At 51.6% G+C, this 12,386-nt stretch overlaps 1 protein-coding gene across 2 annotated transcripts in view; it reads right to left on the bottom strand.

Annotated features, from left to right (window-relative positions):
• Positions 1–12,386, bottom strand: part of OLFM1 (olfactomedin 1) — a 47,095-nt gene that overhangs the window by 3,832 nt on the left and 30,877 nt on the right. For both annotated transcript variants that reach the window (XM_077305273.1, XM_077305272.1), the window contains exons 3-4: positions 11,200–11,355; positions 6,339–6,558 (exon numbers count right to left, since the gene is read on the bottom strand). In XM_077305273.1, the coding sequence (XP_077161388.1) occupies positions 6,339–6,558; positions 11,200–11,355 (376 nt within the window). The remainder of the gene's footprint in view (positions 1–6,338; positions 6,559–11,199; positions 11,356–12,386) is intronic.

The following is a 12,386-nucleotide window of genomic DNA, read 5'->3' as shown; positions in this document are numbered from 1 at the left end:
TTATCGCGCCCCTATCAACTCCTGTGTGGGGTCCCATGAGGGGCTCGCAGTTCCTGGCCCCTGGGAAGCTTGCCTGGCCTCAACCCAGGCTGGGGCTTTTTCGGTCCTTGCCCCAACCTTGTGGTATGAGCTCCCGAAAGAGCTGAGGGCCCTAATGGAGCCGTGTAAGTTCCGCAGGGCCTGTAAAAGGGAGCTCTTCCGCCAGGGCTTTGGTTGAGGCCGGGCCCAGGAAGACCTTGGGCCCACCTTCTGGGCAATGCTTAACATCATGGGAACCCGCCCTCCAAGGCTGGCTGGGATGAGGTTGGGGGAGGGTAGTGGAGGGATTATGCCGCCTTCATGGGTTTGTTTTAAGGGGAGTGCCGACTGGTTTTATTGGGGTTTTATCGATCTTTTATGTAACCCACCACGAGTCTATGGAAAGTGGAATTCAAATAATAAATAAATAATAAATACTCATAACTGAGGGGGGGGCTGCCTGTCTCCCGGAGGGACCAGGGGAGGGGACCGACATTCTTCTGTCAAGTCACCTGATGCAGCGGCTGGAACCCCTGCAGGAGTGCTGCAGCCGCTCTCCCTCGCCAGCTCCTTCCCTTCAGAGGTAGCACACTGAGAAGATACTTCTGGCTGCTGCCCCCCCTGCCCTCTTGCCAACCACTGGCCTGCCCACAGGAAGAGGCCCCCCATGGCAGGCAGCCACAGGCAGCTCTAGCCCCCCCCCCTCCTCACATACATGAAACACATTTCCCCCCAATTCTCCTCTGCTGCTTTTCACAGTAAATGTTCTCAACCAACTCAATATTTTAAGTTGCTACCTGCAACCAGGGACAATTCCTCTCCACACTAGGCACATGGGAGGCACAGGAATTGACCACTGGCATGCAATGACAGCTTTTGGCAACACACAACAACAGTGGGCACATGAAACAGTGCTTCGCATTTGACCATTCTTCCCTTTTAGCTATTTATGTAATTTATTCCGTATCCCTGGTGAGGATCTTTTGCTGCTTAAAAAAGCGTGTCGCCCGCCTCCATTTTATCTGTGACGAAGGACAGACTGGGTCCAAGGGCCTGCAGCCCTCTTCCATGGCAGGGGGCTCTCCCAAATCCTAGGCAGACACTCTCACGGCTGTTTCGCACTCAGGGCCTGAAACGCCGTCCAAAAATCACTCACAGATTTCATCCTCGGACCCATTCCCCTGGGCAGTACATAACCGTGGCGCACATGAAATCGTGTGTAGCTGGGGTAGTCAAACTGCGGCCCTCCAGATGTCCATGGACTACAATTCCCATGAGCCCCTGCCAGCGAATGCTGGCAGGGGCTCATGGGAATTGTAGTCCATGGACATCTGGAGGGCTGCAGTTTGACTACCCCTGTAGCAACTGAACATGTGCAGAGTGCTGAAGTCAGGACCCAGGCCGTCCTGGAGGCAGAAGGAGCAGCTTCCTAGCTGAAGTTGCTGCTGGATCGTAGCCTATAGCTTCCTCCGTGGCACAGGCCACCTTTCACCAGCACTGCATGCCACTAGCAGGCATCCTGGCCACAAACCACCCTTTGATTCCCTTCAGGTAGGTGAGTGTAATGCATTTGACAGGAGCTCACCTGCAGAAAACTGTCTGGCAACTTCCAAAATATGACGACCAAGTCATCAGATTAACATCCTTGAGATCTGGAGGCAGGACTCTGCATGGGATGTCTATGGGATTGTATTGTAAGTTGTTTTTAAGCACATTGTTGGGGATTTTTTAAAATGTTTAATGTTTTAATTTAATGTAAACCACCACGAGTTAACCTGGCCGAGAGTGGTGGGATATAAGTCAAATAATAAATAAATGTCCAGGCACAATTCAAAGTTGTGGGGTGGGGCAGAGAGGAGGCACCTGGAGAGCCAAATCCCCTCATCTTCTCCAGCCCACCTCGAAGTGAAGTGGTCACCTTTGAGATGCTTCCCAGCCTCTTATTTTTGGCCCTTCGGGCCCCTGGTCAAAACATTTCTCTTGACTTATGGGATCTGTTCTTCTGAGCAGTTTTAGGATCTGGGTCTAGTTTGAGGTCTGTTGCAGGACCATTGTTTTCAGCTGCTGCGTATTTTCTATGACTAGTTTTAATATGACCAATTTATGGATGTTGTTTTCTACAGTTTCAGATTTCTAGTTTTGCTTGGCGTGCCAGCTCATGTAGGAGGCATGCACACATTTCTGAAACCAACCAATCAATAATAACCACCAATTGAGGGCTGTTATCTTGGCCACGGTTTGGAGAAACTCTAGGCAGGCAGATCTGACAGCTGGCAATGAAACCGCCTCGTTCAGAGGTTCGATTATCAGCTGCTGGAGCCAACCTGGGGCAGCTGAGTGTCAGCAGGCCCAGCCAGGAGGAGGGCATGGGCCATGGGGCTAGGAGGAGCACTTCTGTCATCACCAGACAGGCACAGCTCTGCCACTCTCTGGGCTTTGGCACTCCCAGTTTGGACCAGAGAGGGGCTGTGCTCAAGGCACGGGGAGAGGGCTCCATGAGGGGCAAGATGGCTCCAACCCATGTGGAAGTGGGTTCGAGGGGCTGCATGGGCTGCAGAAAGCCCCCAGGGAGCAGAGCATTCCTGGGTCAGACCAAGGGCTTCCGGTCTGACTTTTTGGAAACCTGGCCAGGCAGGTCTATTGATTTTTCAGCATAGAAAGTGCACCTGCTGCCTATCCATCAAATGGGTAAAGAAGTTACATGTTGGACATAAAAGCCAAAACCACAGCCTGGAAAACTGCAGTTTGTTTTAAGCTGGGAACTGGCTCGGGCCGAAAGATGGGACACAAAGCTTGCCTAAAGATAAGCAAACACCCTCAGCGTGTCTGAGGAACGGGGCTTATTTGCAAGAGGGTCAATTTTGGTTACACTTTAGGACAAAAACCCTCCTCAGGCTAAGAGAGATCCAGCAATGGAACCATCTGATGTTGGGGGGGGGGGCTGTTCTTGGGCAAGGACTTTGCATGCAGGCAAGGGGTGCTCTTGTTCTGGGTTCCCTGCAGGCTCCTGCCAGGCCAAGGACCTCAGGACTGCATCCTTCCAACCCTGGACATGGGGCTCTGCTTAGATTTAGTTTCCTAACAGGATTCTCCTGTGTAGAGAAGACAATCCACGAGGGAAGTGATGCTACAGCACAGCCGCTGTTCTCAGCAGGGCACAAAGACTGCCTGATGTTAGCTGAAGAGGAAGGGCTTCTGGAGTGAGTGGGGCATGGTGGTGGAAAGCACTGTCACTCTACAGCCAAAGTAAGGTGGGTGACCCATGGGGTTTTCAAGCCAGAGCCTTCCCCTGGTGCACAGCCTGGGAGAACCTCCCTCCCGTGGGGGGGCGGTGTGCCAGTTCCTGCTCTGAGCGCTCCTATGACCTGTGGAATGCCAGATGTGGGCACTGTCATGCCCTTGGGAGAGCCCTCAGAGGGGCGGCTGCCACCTGCAGTGCCCCTCCCTCTGCCACCACTGCAACTGGTAGCCAATGTTGTTGTGGGGGGAGGGGGAAACCCTGCAGGGACGTGCCACAGAGGGAAGGGGGCAGGCGGCACACCAGACAGTCTCAGTCGGGCTCTCCATGTCTGGGCAAATTTGGAAATATTTGGCTGATGGCAAGCAGAAAGAGAGGCTGGCATGCTCAGCCCTCCTCCCCATATGGCAGACCGCTCTGCCCCCCAAGCTGACAGGCACAGGGACAAAGCCCATCCCACGCTGCTTAAGAGGCCTCTTGGCATGCCACCCAGATCCCCGGAATGGGGGCACGTGGCCCACGCTGCCCTGATGACTGAAAACGGGCCCTCGTCTTTTGCACAGGCTGATCCTGAGGCAGAACCGAGGCTCCGCTCCAGCACAGAGCAGGCCAGACCGTTCAGCAAACGGTCCATTCCCATGAGTCCACCAGCCTCCCCAAAGTCCTCAGGAACACGTTGGTAGGACTGCAGAACTGTTTTCCTGGGAAGGAGTGACATCACAATTCCCCCAAATGGCCTTTTCCCAATCACAATCCTATTTATTTCCCAGGACTGCCCCCCCCCCCAAGCTCTGCACTGGTGCCACTTGAAACAAAGCAAAACAAAATACAGCCCAGCCAATCAGGGATCACCTTTGCGAGCACAACACTGGGCCCCTCCAGCCCCTCCAGAGTGAAGGCAGCGCCCCGTCTGAAATACCCTCTGCAGTCCCCCTTAAAACCACCAATGAAAACGGGTAGGGGACATGTGCATTCTGGCCCTCAGCGCCACATGCTGGATGTTGGGTCTCCAACCGCTGCCTTCCACATAGCTCTGCTCAGCCACCCCCCTTGTTTGCTGGAGCAGCTGGACCTCGCTGATGGACTAGGACCTCTGCAGTGGCAGCAGAAGGAGGGAGGCCTGGCCTGTACCGAGGGTTCAGAGGAAGCCCCACAAGGCTCACGCAGCCAGCAGCACGCAGGGGGCCCTCGTGGCTGAAAGGCCAGACCCCCGAGGCACGCAGACCAGCGGGGTTGCCCAATGTGTGGAGAATCTGGGAAGGGAAGAGTCTTCCGTACACCTCCGTACACCATTCATTACCCCCTGAAAGGCAGCCATTTTTTTCTTGTGGTCTGGGGATAAGTACCAATTCTGGGAGATCTCCAGGGCATGCCTGGAGGCTGGCAACTACAGCTGCTGAAGAAAGAGACCTGAGTCTCCATCCCAGATATTCAAACTCAGAGGTACATTGCCACTATGTATGGAGGCTCCACTTAGCTGTCCTGACCAGTGGCTACAGCAAACCTGACCTTCACATGGAGGCTGCCCCAAATCTCGGCCATCAGCACTTTGTGTGAACCTCTGACATTCAAGCCACGCCATCCCTGCACCTGGTGACACTCAGTCAAGGAAGGCCCAGCCAAACTGTCTAGGACAGTGGTTCTCAACCTGGGGGTCGGGACCCCCTTGGGGGTCGAATGACCCTTTCACAGGTGGTGTGGCAGGGCAAGCTGCTTGGCCAGGGGGGGGGCGCCGTCTATATAACAGCCTTGCGGGGTAGATCGAGATAGAGCGTTTGTCTGTCTGGAGCAGCAGAAAAGAGCGAGATGGGCACGGTGGGACAAGAGGCAGAACTGAACTGAGAAACCCCAGAAAAAAACAATTTATCTACATTCATGAACAATGGATTTTCACGCCATTGTTCTGTTTCGGTTTAATTTCTGTGAAAGAACACTTGCATAGTTTTATGACTGGGGGTCCCCACAACAGGAGGAACTGTATTAAAGGGTCGCGGCATTAGGAAGGCTGAGAACCACTGGCCTAGGAGGACACCAGGACTGCCATGAGTTAAGCCCCTTGGGCCATAGCTCAAAGAACAGGCGGGTGGGTTTTTGACTCCCCCCTTCTGTTTGCTTACCAAACCGAAGCACACGGGGAAGTGGACCTGGGACCTCTCCTGGGACTTCACCCTGGTCAGGGCTTTGGGCACCTCGGAGGCCCCTGCCTCATCCACAGATTGGCAGCCACCCGCTGCCCAGCCCTAACCCCATGGCAACAGCCTTGCCAGTGTGCGCAGTTGGCCTGAGGCTGCCCCCAACTCCCACGGCCATCAAGACCCACCCACCCCCGCTGCCGTCTTCAGCTCTGAAACCTCCAGCCTATGAAGACTCCACATCACAATCTGTCGGTCGACCTCCCTCCCAGTCTCCTCCCTGATGTGTGGCCCCCCAATCCCACCCCAAAGGGCAGTGCGATGCAGGCGGCTAAAGACACTCAGTGCATGGGCTCCTTTCCCTCCACACAACCAACCCAAGGGAGCCAGAGCCCTTCTAAGTATGGTAAGAAGTCTGGTCTGGCCTGTTTTCAGAAGGAGACCCTTGACCTCGAAGCACATGGCGCCTGGGACTGCAGACTGGCTACCCAGGGATGTGCAGAGTGTCCTCCAGACAGGGCTGTGCATGTGCAGCAGTGTTACAGGCTTCCCATTTTCCTCTGCACAGCAGATGTCTCCTCCCTCCACCTCCATCCAATGCAACACTGACTGCAACATGCATCCACTCTCTGGTGGACAGAGCGGGCTGTTGGGGGCAGGCGCCAGCAGCCGCAGGATTCTGCAAAGCCTGCCTCCCCTCCAGGGCCACCACTTTGTTCCTAGAGCCTGACCTAGAGCCCCTTCCCCTGACCCCAGAAGGGCGTGGACTCAGCAGGGAGGGAGATGCACTCTGCACCAATGCAAGGGCAGTCTTGAACGTCCAGGGTCCCATCGTTAAACCCCTGGCCCCGCAGGCCCACCGGGTGCCCTGCAGACACAGCTCTCCTCGCCCAAGAACGCACGGACCCTACGTGGACAGAGCTCGTCCTTTCTCCGTGTGCATGGCCTACCTAATTTTTGCATGCAAGCCCGGAGCCTCTCTTCAAGATTTGACACTCTGTTCTGAAGCTCTTCGTAGTCATAGGCGCCAATTTCCTCCTGGAGCTCGCTTAGAACTGCCGTCAGATTCTGGACCTCCTCTTTAAACTGCAAAACCAATTTGGCATCGGCTTTGTACTCCTCCAACACTGGGATCAAGGGCCTAAGCTCTTCCATTTTCGCTTTTATCGCCTGCAAGGTCAAAATAAGCTTGGTTTCAGTGGTCTGCGTGCAACACCCGGCCCCCCCTGCCCCTGCCCCTGCCTTGTCTGCCCATGCACCATTATTAGTATTATCAATGCTGGGACCGGGGGCGGGGAGTCCAAATGTGGAAGGGTATATCAATATATACGTTTATATCTATATATAGATATATATATATAATATATTAAACAGTCTGAAGGACAACGTCTTATTTGGGAAAAAGGCCTTTATTTAGAATTTTTTTTTGTTTTTAGAATGCAACATCTTAAGGTTACATGCTTCAGATCACATACACAAATTCTTGGATTTTTCTTTTCCATAAAATAATAATAATAATAATAATAATAATAATAATAATAATAATAATAATAATAATAATAAATGCATTGACAAGGATTTCCAAAACGAGAAGTCATGAGATGCATCTCGACAGTTACATGCAAAGGAAGTGCTCTCAGTTGTGCTGAGAACGGTGCTAAGTGGGGAAGATGAGAAAAAGAAAACTCAAAGCAAGAAGAAGAACTCAAAGGATGGTGGGGAAAGCTCTCTGCCCTCTTTTTTCATGGTTACATGGGGGGGATGAACAGCTTCTTCAGCCAGTGCGACATAGTAAAAATTTCTGTAAAGTTAGCCCTGCAAGCAAGAAAATGAGACACTGTTGAAGAGGAGTTCCCACCAGCCAGCCAGCCTGCCTGCCTGCAAGAGAGCACATTGGCAGACCCCGCCCCCTGCACCCGGCTCCGTTCTGCCCACAAGCCCCTCCAGGCAAACCCTTCTGGCTGCCACCCGAGTCAAAACGGGCAGCATCACAGCCGGTGGCCATTACCCACACAGAGCCTTCATTTCACAATGTGTGTGTGTTGGGGGGTGCGACACATCTCTGCAGCAAAAGTTGTGGCAGCAACAATAATCCCCCATACCCCCCCTCCACCAATGGCTGCATTTCACACACACATGAAAGCGATTGGAAAACCAGGCAGGCAAAGAGGGCATGTAGGTGCTCCAGTGGACAGCAGGCTGTGGGATAGGCCTTTCTCTCAGCCCAAAAGCCCCTCTGTGGGTCCAAGAGGCCAAATAGAAGCTGGACCCTTCCCATCAGCCTGTCTCACTGTGCCAGCAGGTAAGCTACTCACAGCCTGCCTTGGCAGGGCCTTCCATAAAACCATTAGTCAATAAAAGCCAATAAAACCAATCAGTCAAAAACCAGTGGATTTTAGCTGGAGCCCCTTCCAGAGATACCACTGGGAGCATGCTGGGGCCTGGGGGCAACCTTCCACCACACCCAACCCTGCCCCTGCCAGCACTGGCCACTCTCAGGAAAGTTTGGTAAAAGAGTTAGTGAAGGGTGCATCCAGGCCATGGCACGAGGAAGATGTCCCTGGCCATTAGTCACAGGGGTGGACAGAGGGGCTTGCTGCACATTTCTCCCATCTTCAAGGTCCAGCGGGAATGTCTTGCTGCCAGTGGCGCTGGTGTTTCTCCCCACACTTGGACTCTACTCCATTAACAAGAGTCCCAGCTGACTAAGGTTTGGCTCCCCCTCTGTGGAGGGGCTGTTTTGCTTTGTGCAAGGAGTCCTTTTTGCATAGGGTGGGATGCTCAAACCTGCCAGCCCACCCCTAGAGCTTCCTACACTTCTTGTGGCTCAAAGCTGACAGGACAAGTGGAGTTCCCCAGGGATCTGTCCTGGGGCCTGTGTTGTTCAACATATTTATAAATTATTTGGATGAGGGATTACAGGGGGTACTTATTAAATTTACAGACAATACTAAACTGGGAGAGGTAGCAAACAACAGAAGACAGAATCAGAATACAGGATGATTTTGATAGACTCAAGAAGTGGTCTAAACTGAATAAAATTAAATTCAATAGGGACAAATGTAAAGTTCTGCATTTAGGAAGGAAAACCCATATATACCAATGTAGGATGGGGGAGACTTGTCTTGGCAATAGTATGTGTGAAAAGGATCTAGGAGTCTTAGTAGACCATACATTGGACATGAGTCAGCAGTGTGACTTGGTGGTAAAAAAAGAAATGGGAATTTGGGCTGTATCAAACGGAATATCGTGTCCAGATCACGGGAGGTGATGGTACTGCTTTACTCTGCTCTGGTTTGGCCTCACTTGGAGTACTGTGTTCAGTTTTGGGCACCCCAGTTGAAGAGGGATGTAGACAAACTGGAGCATGTCCAGAGGAGGGCAACAAAGATGGTGAGGGGATTGGAGACCAAGGAAAGGTTGAAGAAAGGTTGGGGGAGCTTGGTCTGTTTAGTCTGGAGAGGAGAAGCCTGAGAGGGGATCTGAGAACCATCTTCAAGTATTTAAAAGGCTGCCATATAGAGGATGAAGCAGAGTTGTTCTCTCTTGCCCTGAAGGGACGGACCAGAACCAATTGGTTGAAATTACTTCAAAAGAAATTCTAAATTTCTGACAGAACGGTTTCTCAGTGGAACAGGCTTCCTCGGGAGGTGGTGGGTTCTCAATCTTTGGAGATTTTTAAACAGAGACTGGATAGCCATCTGACGAAGAGGCTGATTCTGTGAAGGGTCAAGGTTACAGGTTACAGTGGGTTGTGAGTGTCCTGCATAGTGCAGGGGGTTGGACTAGATGACCTAGGACATCCCTTCCAACTCTATTATTATATGATTCTATGATGGGAGAGCTTCCTGTCAGAATGTGAAGAGAACAGATCTGCCCTGTATTGGATGACCTCTCCCTATGTGTGCTTCTGCTTCAGCCTGCAACACACATTCAGTCAGAATTCTGTACTCCTGACTCACACTCAGCAAAGACTCATGACTTGACCCAACAAATGGGTCAAGCACCCACTCGACTATGGACTGTTTTTTGCAGGACTGCACAGATTGGAAAGAGGAAAGACCTGAAAAGAAACATGCAGAGATGCAATGGACAGCCTCCTCCCAGAGCTGAGAATATTGCTGAAAGGTCTAATCACACATGAGACAGAAGGAATCTATCCCAAAGAGGCTGGAGTTGTGCATCATCCATTATGCACGGAGTGGAAGGTCTGCATTCAGGGTGGAATGGCGGCGGCTAAAATCACCAATTATGCACGCTGCAGGTGGCAACTGGGCGCAGAGTCAACGTATGCCGCAGAAAAAGCCGCGTTAGTGAGATGCGGAAGAAAGTGGAGCTACCCGGGACCAGGGTACAACCAGAAGCGGCTACTCTGGGTTTTGCCGCCGTTGCGTTCCGTCCCGTGCGTAAGCGGTTTGCTTCGCTTCTTCCTCCTCCGCGTTCTCCATGCTGCTGTTTTAGCAGCCGTGCATAATAGGCCCAAGGGAGGGAGGGGGGCAGCAGGCAGCCTCCTCTGGATTGTTATGGAGTCTTAGAAGGTTCATGTTTCCCTTCTCCCGTGGCTCACTGTGGCTGTCTCCATGGGAGCCACAGCCACAGATGGCACGACATTATACCTGTGACTCTCTTAAGCTCTGGGCACTGCTCATCAAAGACAAAAACAAACATTACACTGAATTGAATTAAGCATGTTGTTAAAGCGGCTACTCCTGACAGCACTGGTTGATTATTCCACTAGCTTCCAAACATTCTCTCCTCTGCCTTGTATTCTGTTCAGCAGGGGTAGTCAACCTGTGGTCCTCCAGATGTTCCTGGACTACAATTCCCATGAGCCCCTGCCAGCAAACGCTGGCAGGGGCTCATGGGAATTGTATTCCAGGAACATCTGGAGGACCACAGGTTGACTACCCTTGCTGTTCAGGACATCTTGGCTTTTGGGGGAGGGAATGGCATTACAGGCTGTAGGCACACTGCAATGGTGTGAAAGCTCAACACACCTGCAGAACCAAGAAGTGGTGCAGAATTCAGATTTCTGAGAAGAATAACTTTAATTTAAAAGAAAGTTCCTAGCCCTTATTGATGGAGGGTATATGCTTGAGAGTGAAGGGTAATTAATGCCTGGTAAAATCTCCAAAGACAGAGACATGGTCAGTGCACCTAATCAGGGGGCTTCCAGGCCCAGGCTGCAGCATCACCCTTCCTAGCAGGGAACAAAACAAGAATCAATGGTGTGAAACTAACAAAAGCAAGGAGCGTTCAGGATTAACACCTCATCATCCAACACTTAGGTCTCAGAGCCAATGGGAAGCCAGCTTCACAGCAAGGTAAGAAGAGCCGTGGCCAAATGGAATGGAAATGGGAAAGGGAGCAGCTTGAGGGGCAGGGTTTGGAGCCCCTACTGTCACACAGTGTCTGACAACTGATCCAGTGGGGGTATGCCTATGCTTTGAGCAGCAGCTTGGTTTGCGGAAATGGAGCAGGAGGCCCCACCATGGAGCCCACCCCCAGGCACTGTTCCATCACATCATGATGTCCCAGCTGCAGGGCTGGGTGAAATGCCAGCCCTTTGCGATAGCTTGATTTGTGGGGAGGGAGGTGGGAATCAGCGTATTAGGCAGATGGGGGGGGGATGTCCTATTTCTCTCAACCACCTGGATTAAAAGGCAAAAATTGCCAGATCAATCATCACAGGCATCATCTGGACATTTTAAAATTGTAGCTTGTTTTGTCAGCCTCTTGGAGCTGGGTGCCTTGATCTCCCTTCTCACTGAACTCCCACTCAAAGAAGAGGGCTTGGGGAAGGCCGCTCACCTTGAACTGTCTCGCCAGATGTTGCTTGTGAGTCTCTTCCACTTGCTTGAACTTGGACTCCAACCCTCTCATCTGATTCTCCATTTTTTCCACGTACTGGAGATCCCTCTGGGTCCGCCGGTCCAACACCTCTATTGACTGAGACATGTTTTGTACCTGGCCGGGAAGGGGGAATGAAACAGAAAGGAAAACACCAGGTTGAAGGCACAGCTGACAGGAAGAGCTCTTCAGGGGCCCAGCCTGGCTTCTACAGCAGCCAGTTTATGGGGAAGGCAACTGAAACTCTGAGACTGGCATGCAGCTACTTTGGGGACAGTTGCAAATGGGAAAGACCGTCATGATCCTGAGCATGGCCACCTGGGAATGCAGCTTCCTCAGGGGCACAAGCTCCCTTCCTGCCTAGCCAGCCTCTCAGAGGCCAGGGAGAGATCGGCCTCAAATTTGCTGTCTGAGGCTCAGATGAGCCGTGATGGAGGCAAACAACACAAGACGGGAAGCAAGCGCATTCCAAAAGCTTCCAATTTGTGTCAAAATGGTCAAGGTACAACAAATAAAAATAAAATGCTGATTATATAGTGTTCACATGTACAGTTCAAAACATTAGGGGTATGAACGTCAGACTGTTGAAATTGCAAACACTCCTGTTGGATGATGTTCTATCCTACGAACTGCATAAAACCAGATGCATTTTGGATTCTACAGCCCTCCTCATTGGCTCCAAATACATTCAATATCCAGAACACACGTTCGTATTTTTCACCACCAAGGGGGTGGGGGGTGTCTTGGAGGCTTGTGATGGTACAACCTTTCCAATAGCCCTGGACATAGCCTCATCCAGAAGATAGAGCCTTGTGCAGGAGTTCAACTAGATGACCCTGGAGGTCCCTTCCGACTCTAGGATTCCATAAAGAACCCATGGCCTTATGCAGAAGGAAATGCTTTGCCTAACCACACAGCATAGGAGAGAACAACAGCTGGCTGTGAAAAATAGATTAGATGCTCTGCATGTGCATCATGTATATTTAATGTATTTGTAACCACCGAGTAAGGCTGTAGAAACTGAAACAGGTCAGCTTTTATGTGGCTCATAGGGTAGGATAGGATGTATTCATGCACCAAGAATGTTTGCAAGTGGTACAGTCTGACATGCAGACCCTAATGTTTTTATTTGTATATGAGGAAGGCAG

The sequence above is a fragment of the Paroedura picta genome, chromosome 12 (genome assembly GCF_049243985.1).
Source record: "Paroedura picta isolate Pp20150507F chromosome 12, Ppicta_v3.0, whole genome shotgun sequence".
Classification (NCBI taxonomy): domain Eukaryota; kingdom Metazoa; phylum Chordata; class Lepidosauria; order Squamata; family Gekkonidae; genus Paroedura; species Paroedura picta.
This window is presented reverse-complemented; position numbering and strand designations above follow the sequence as displayed.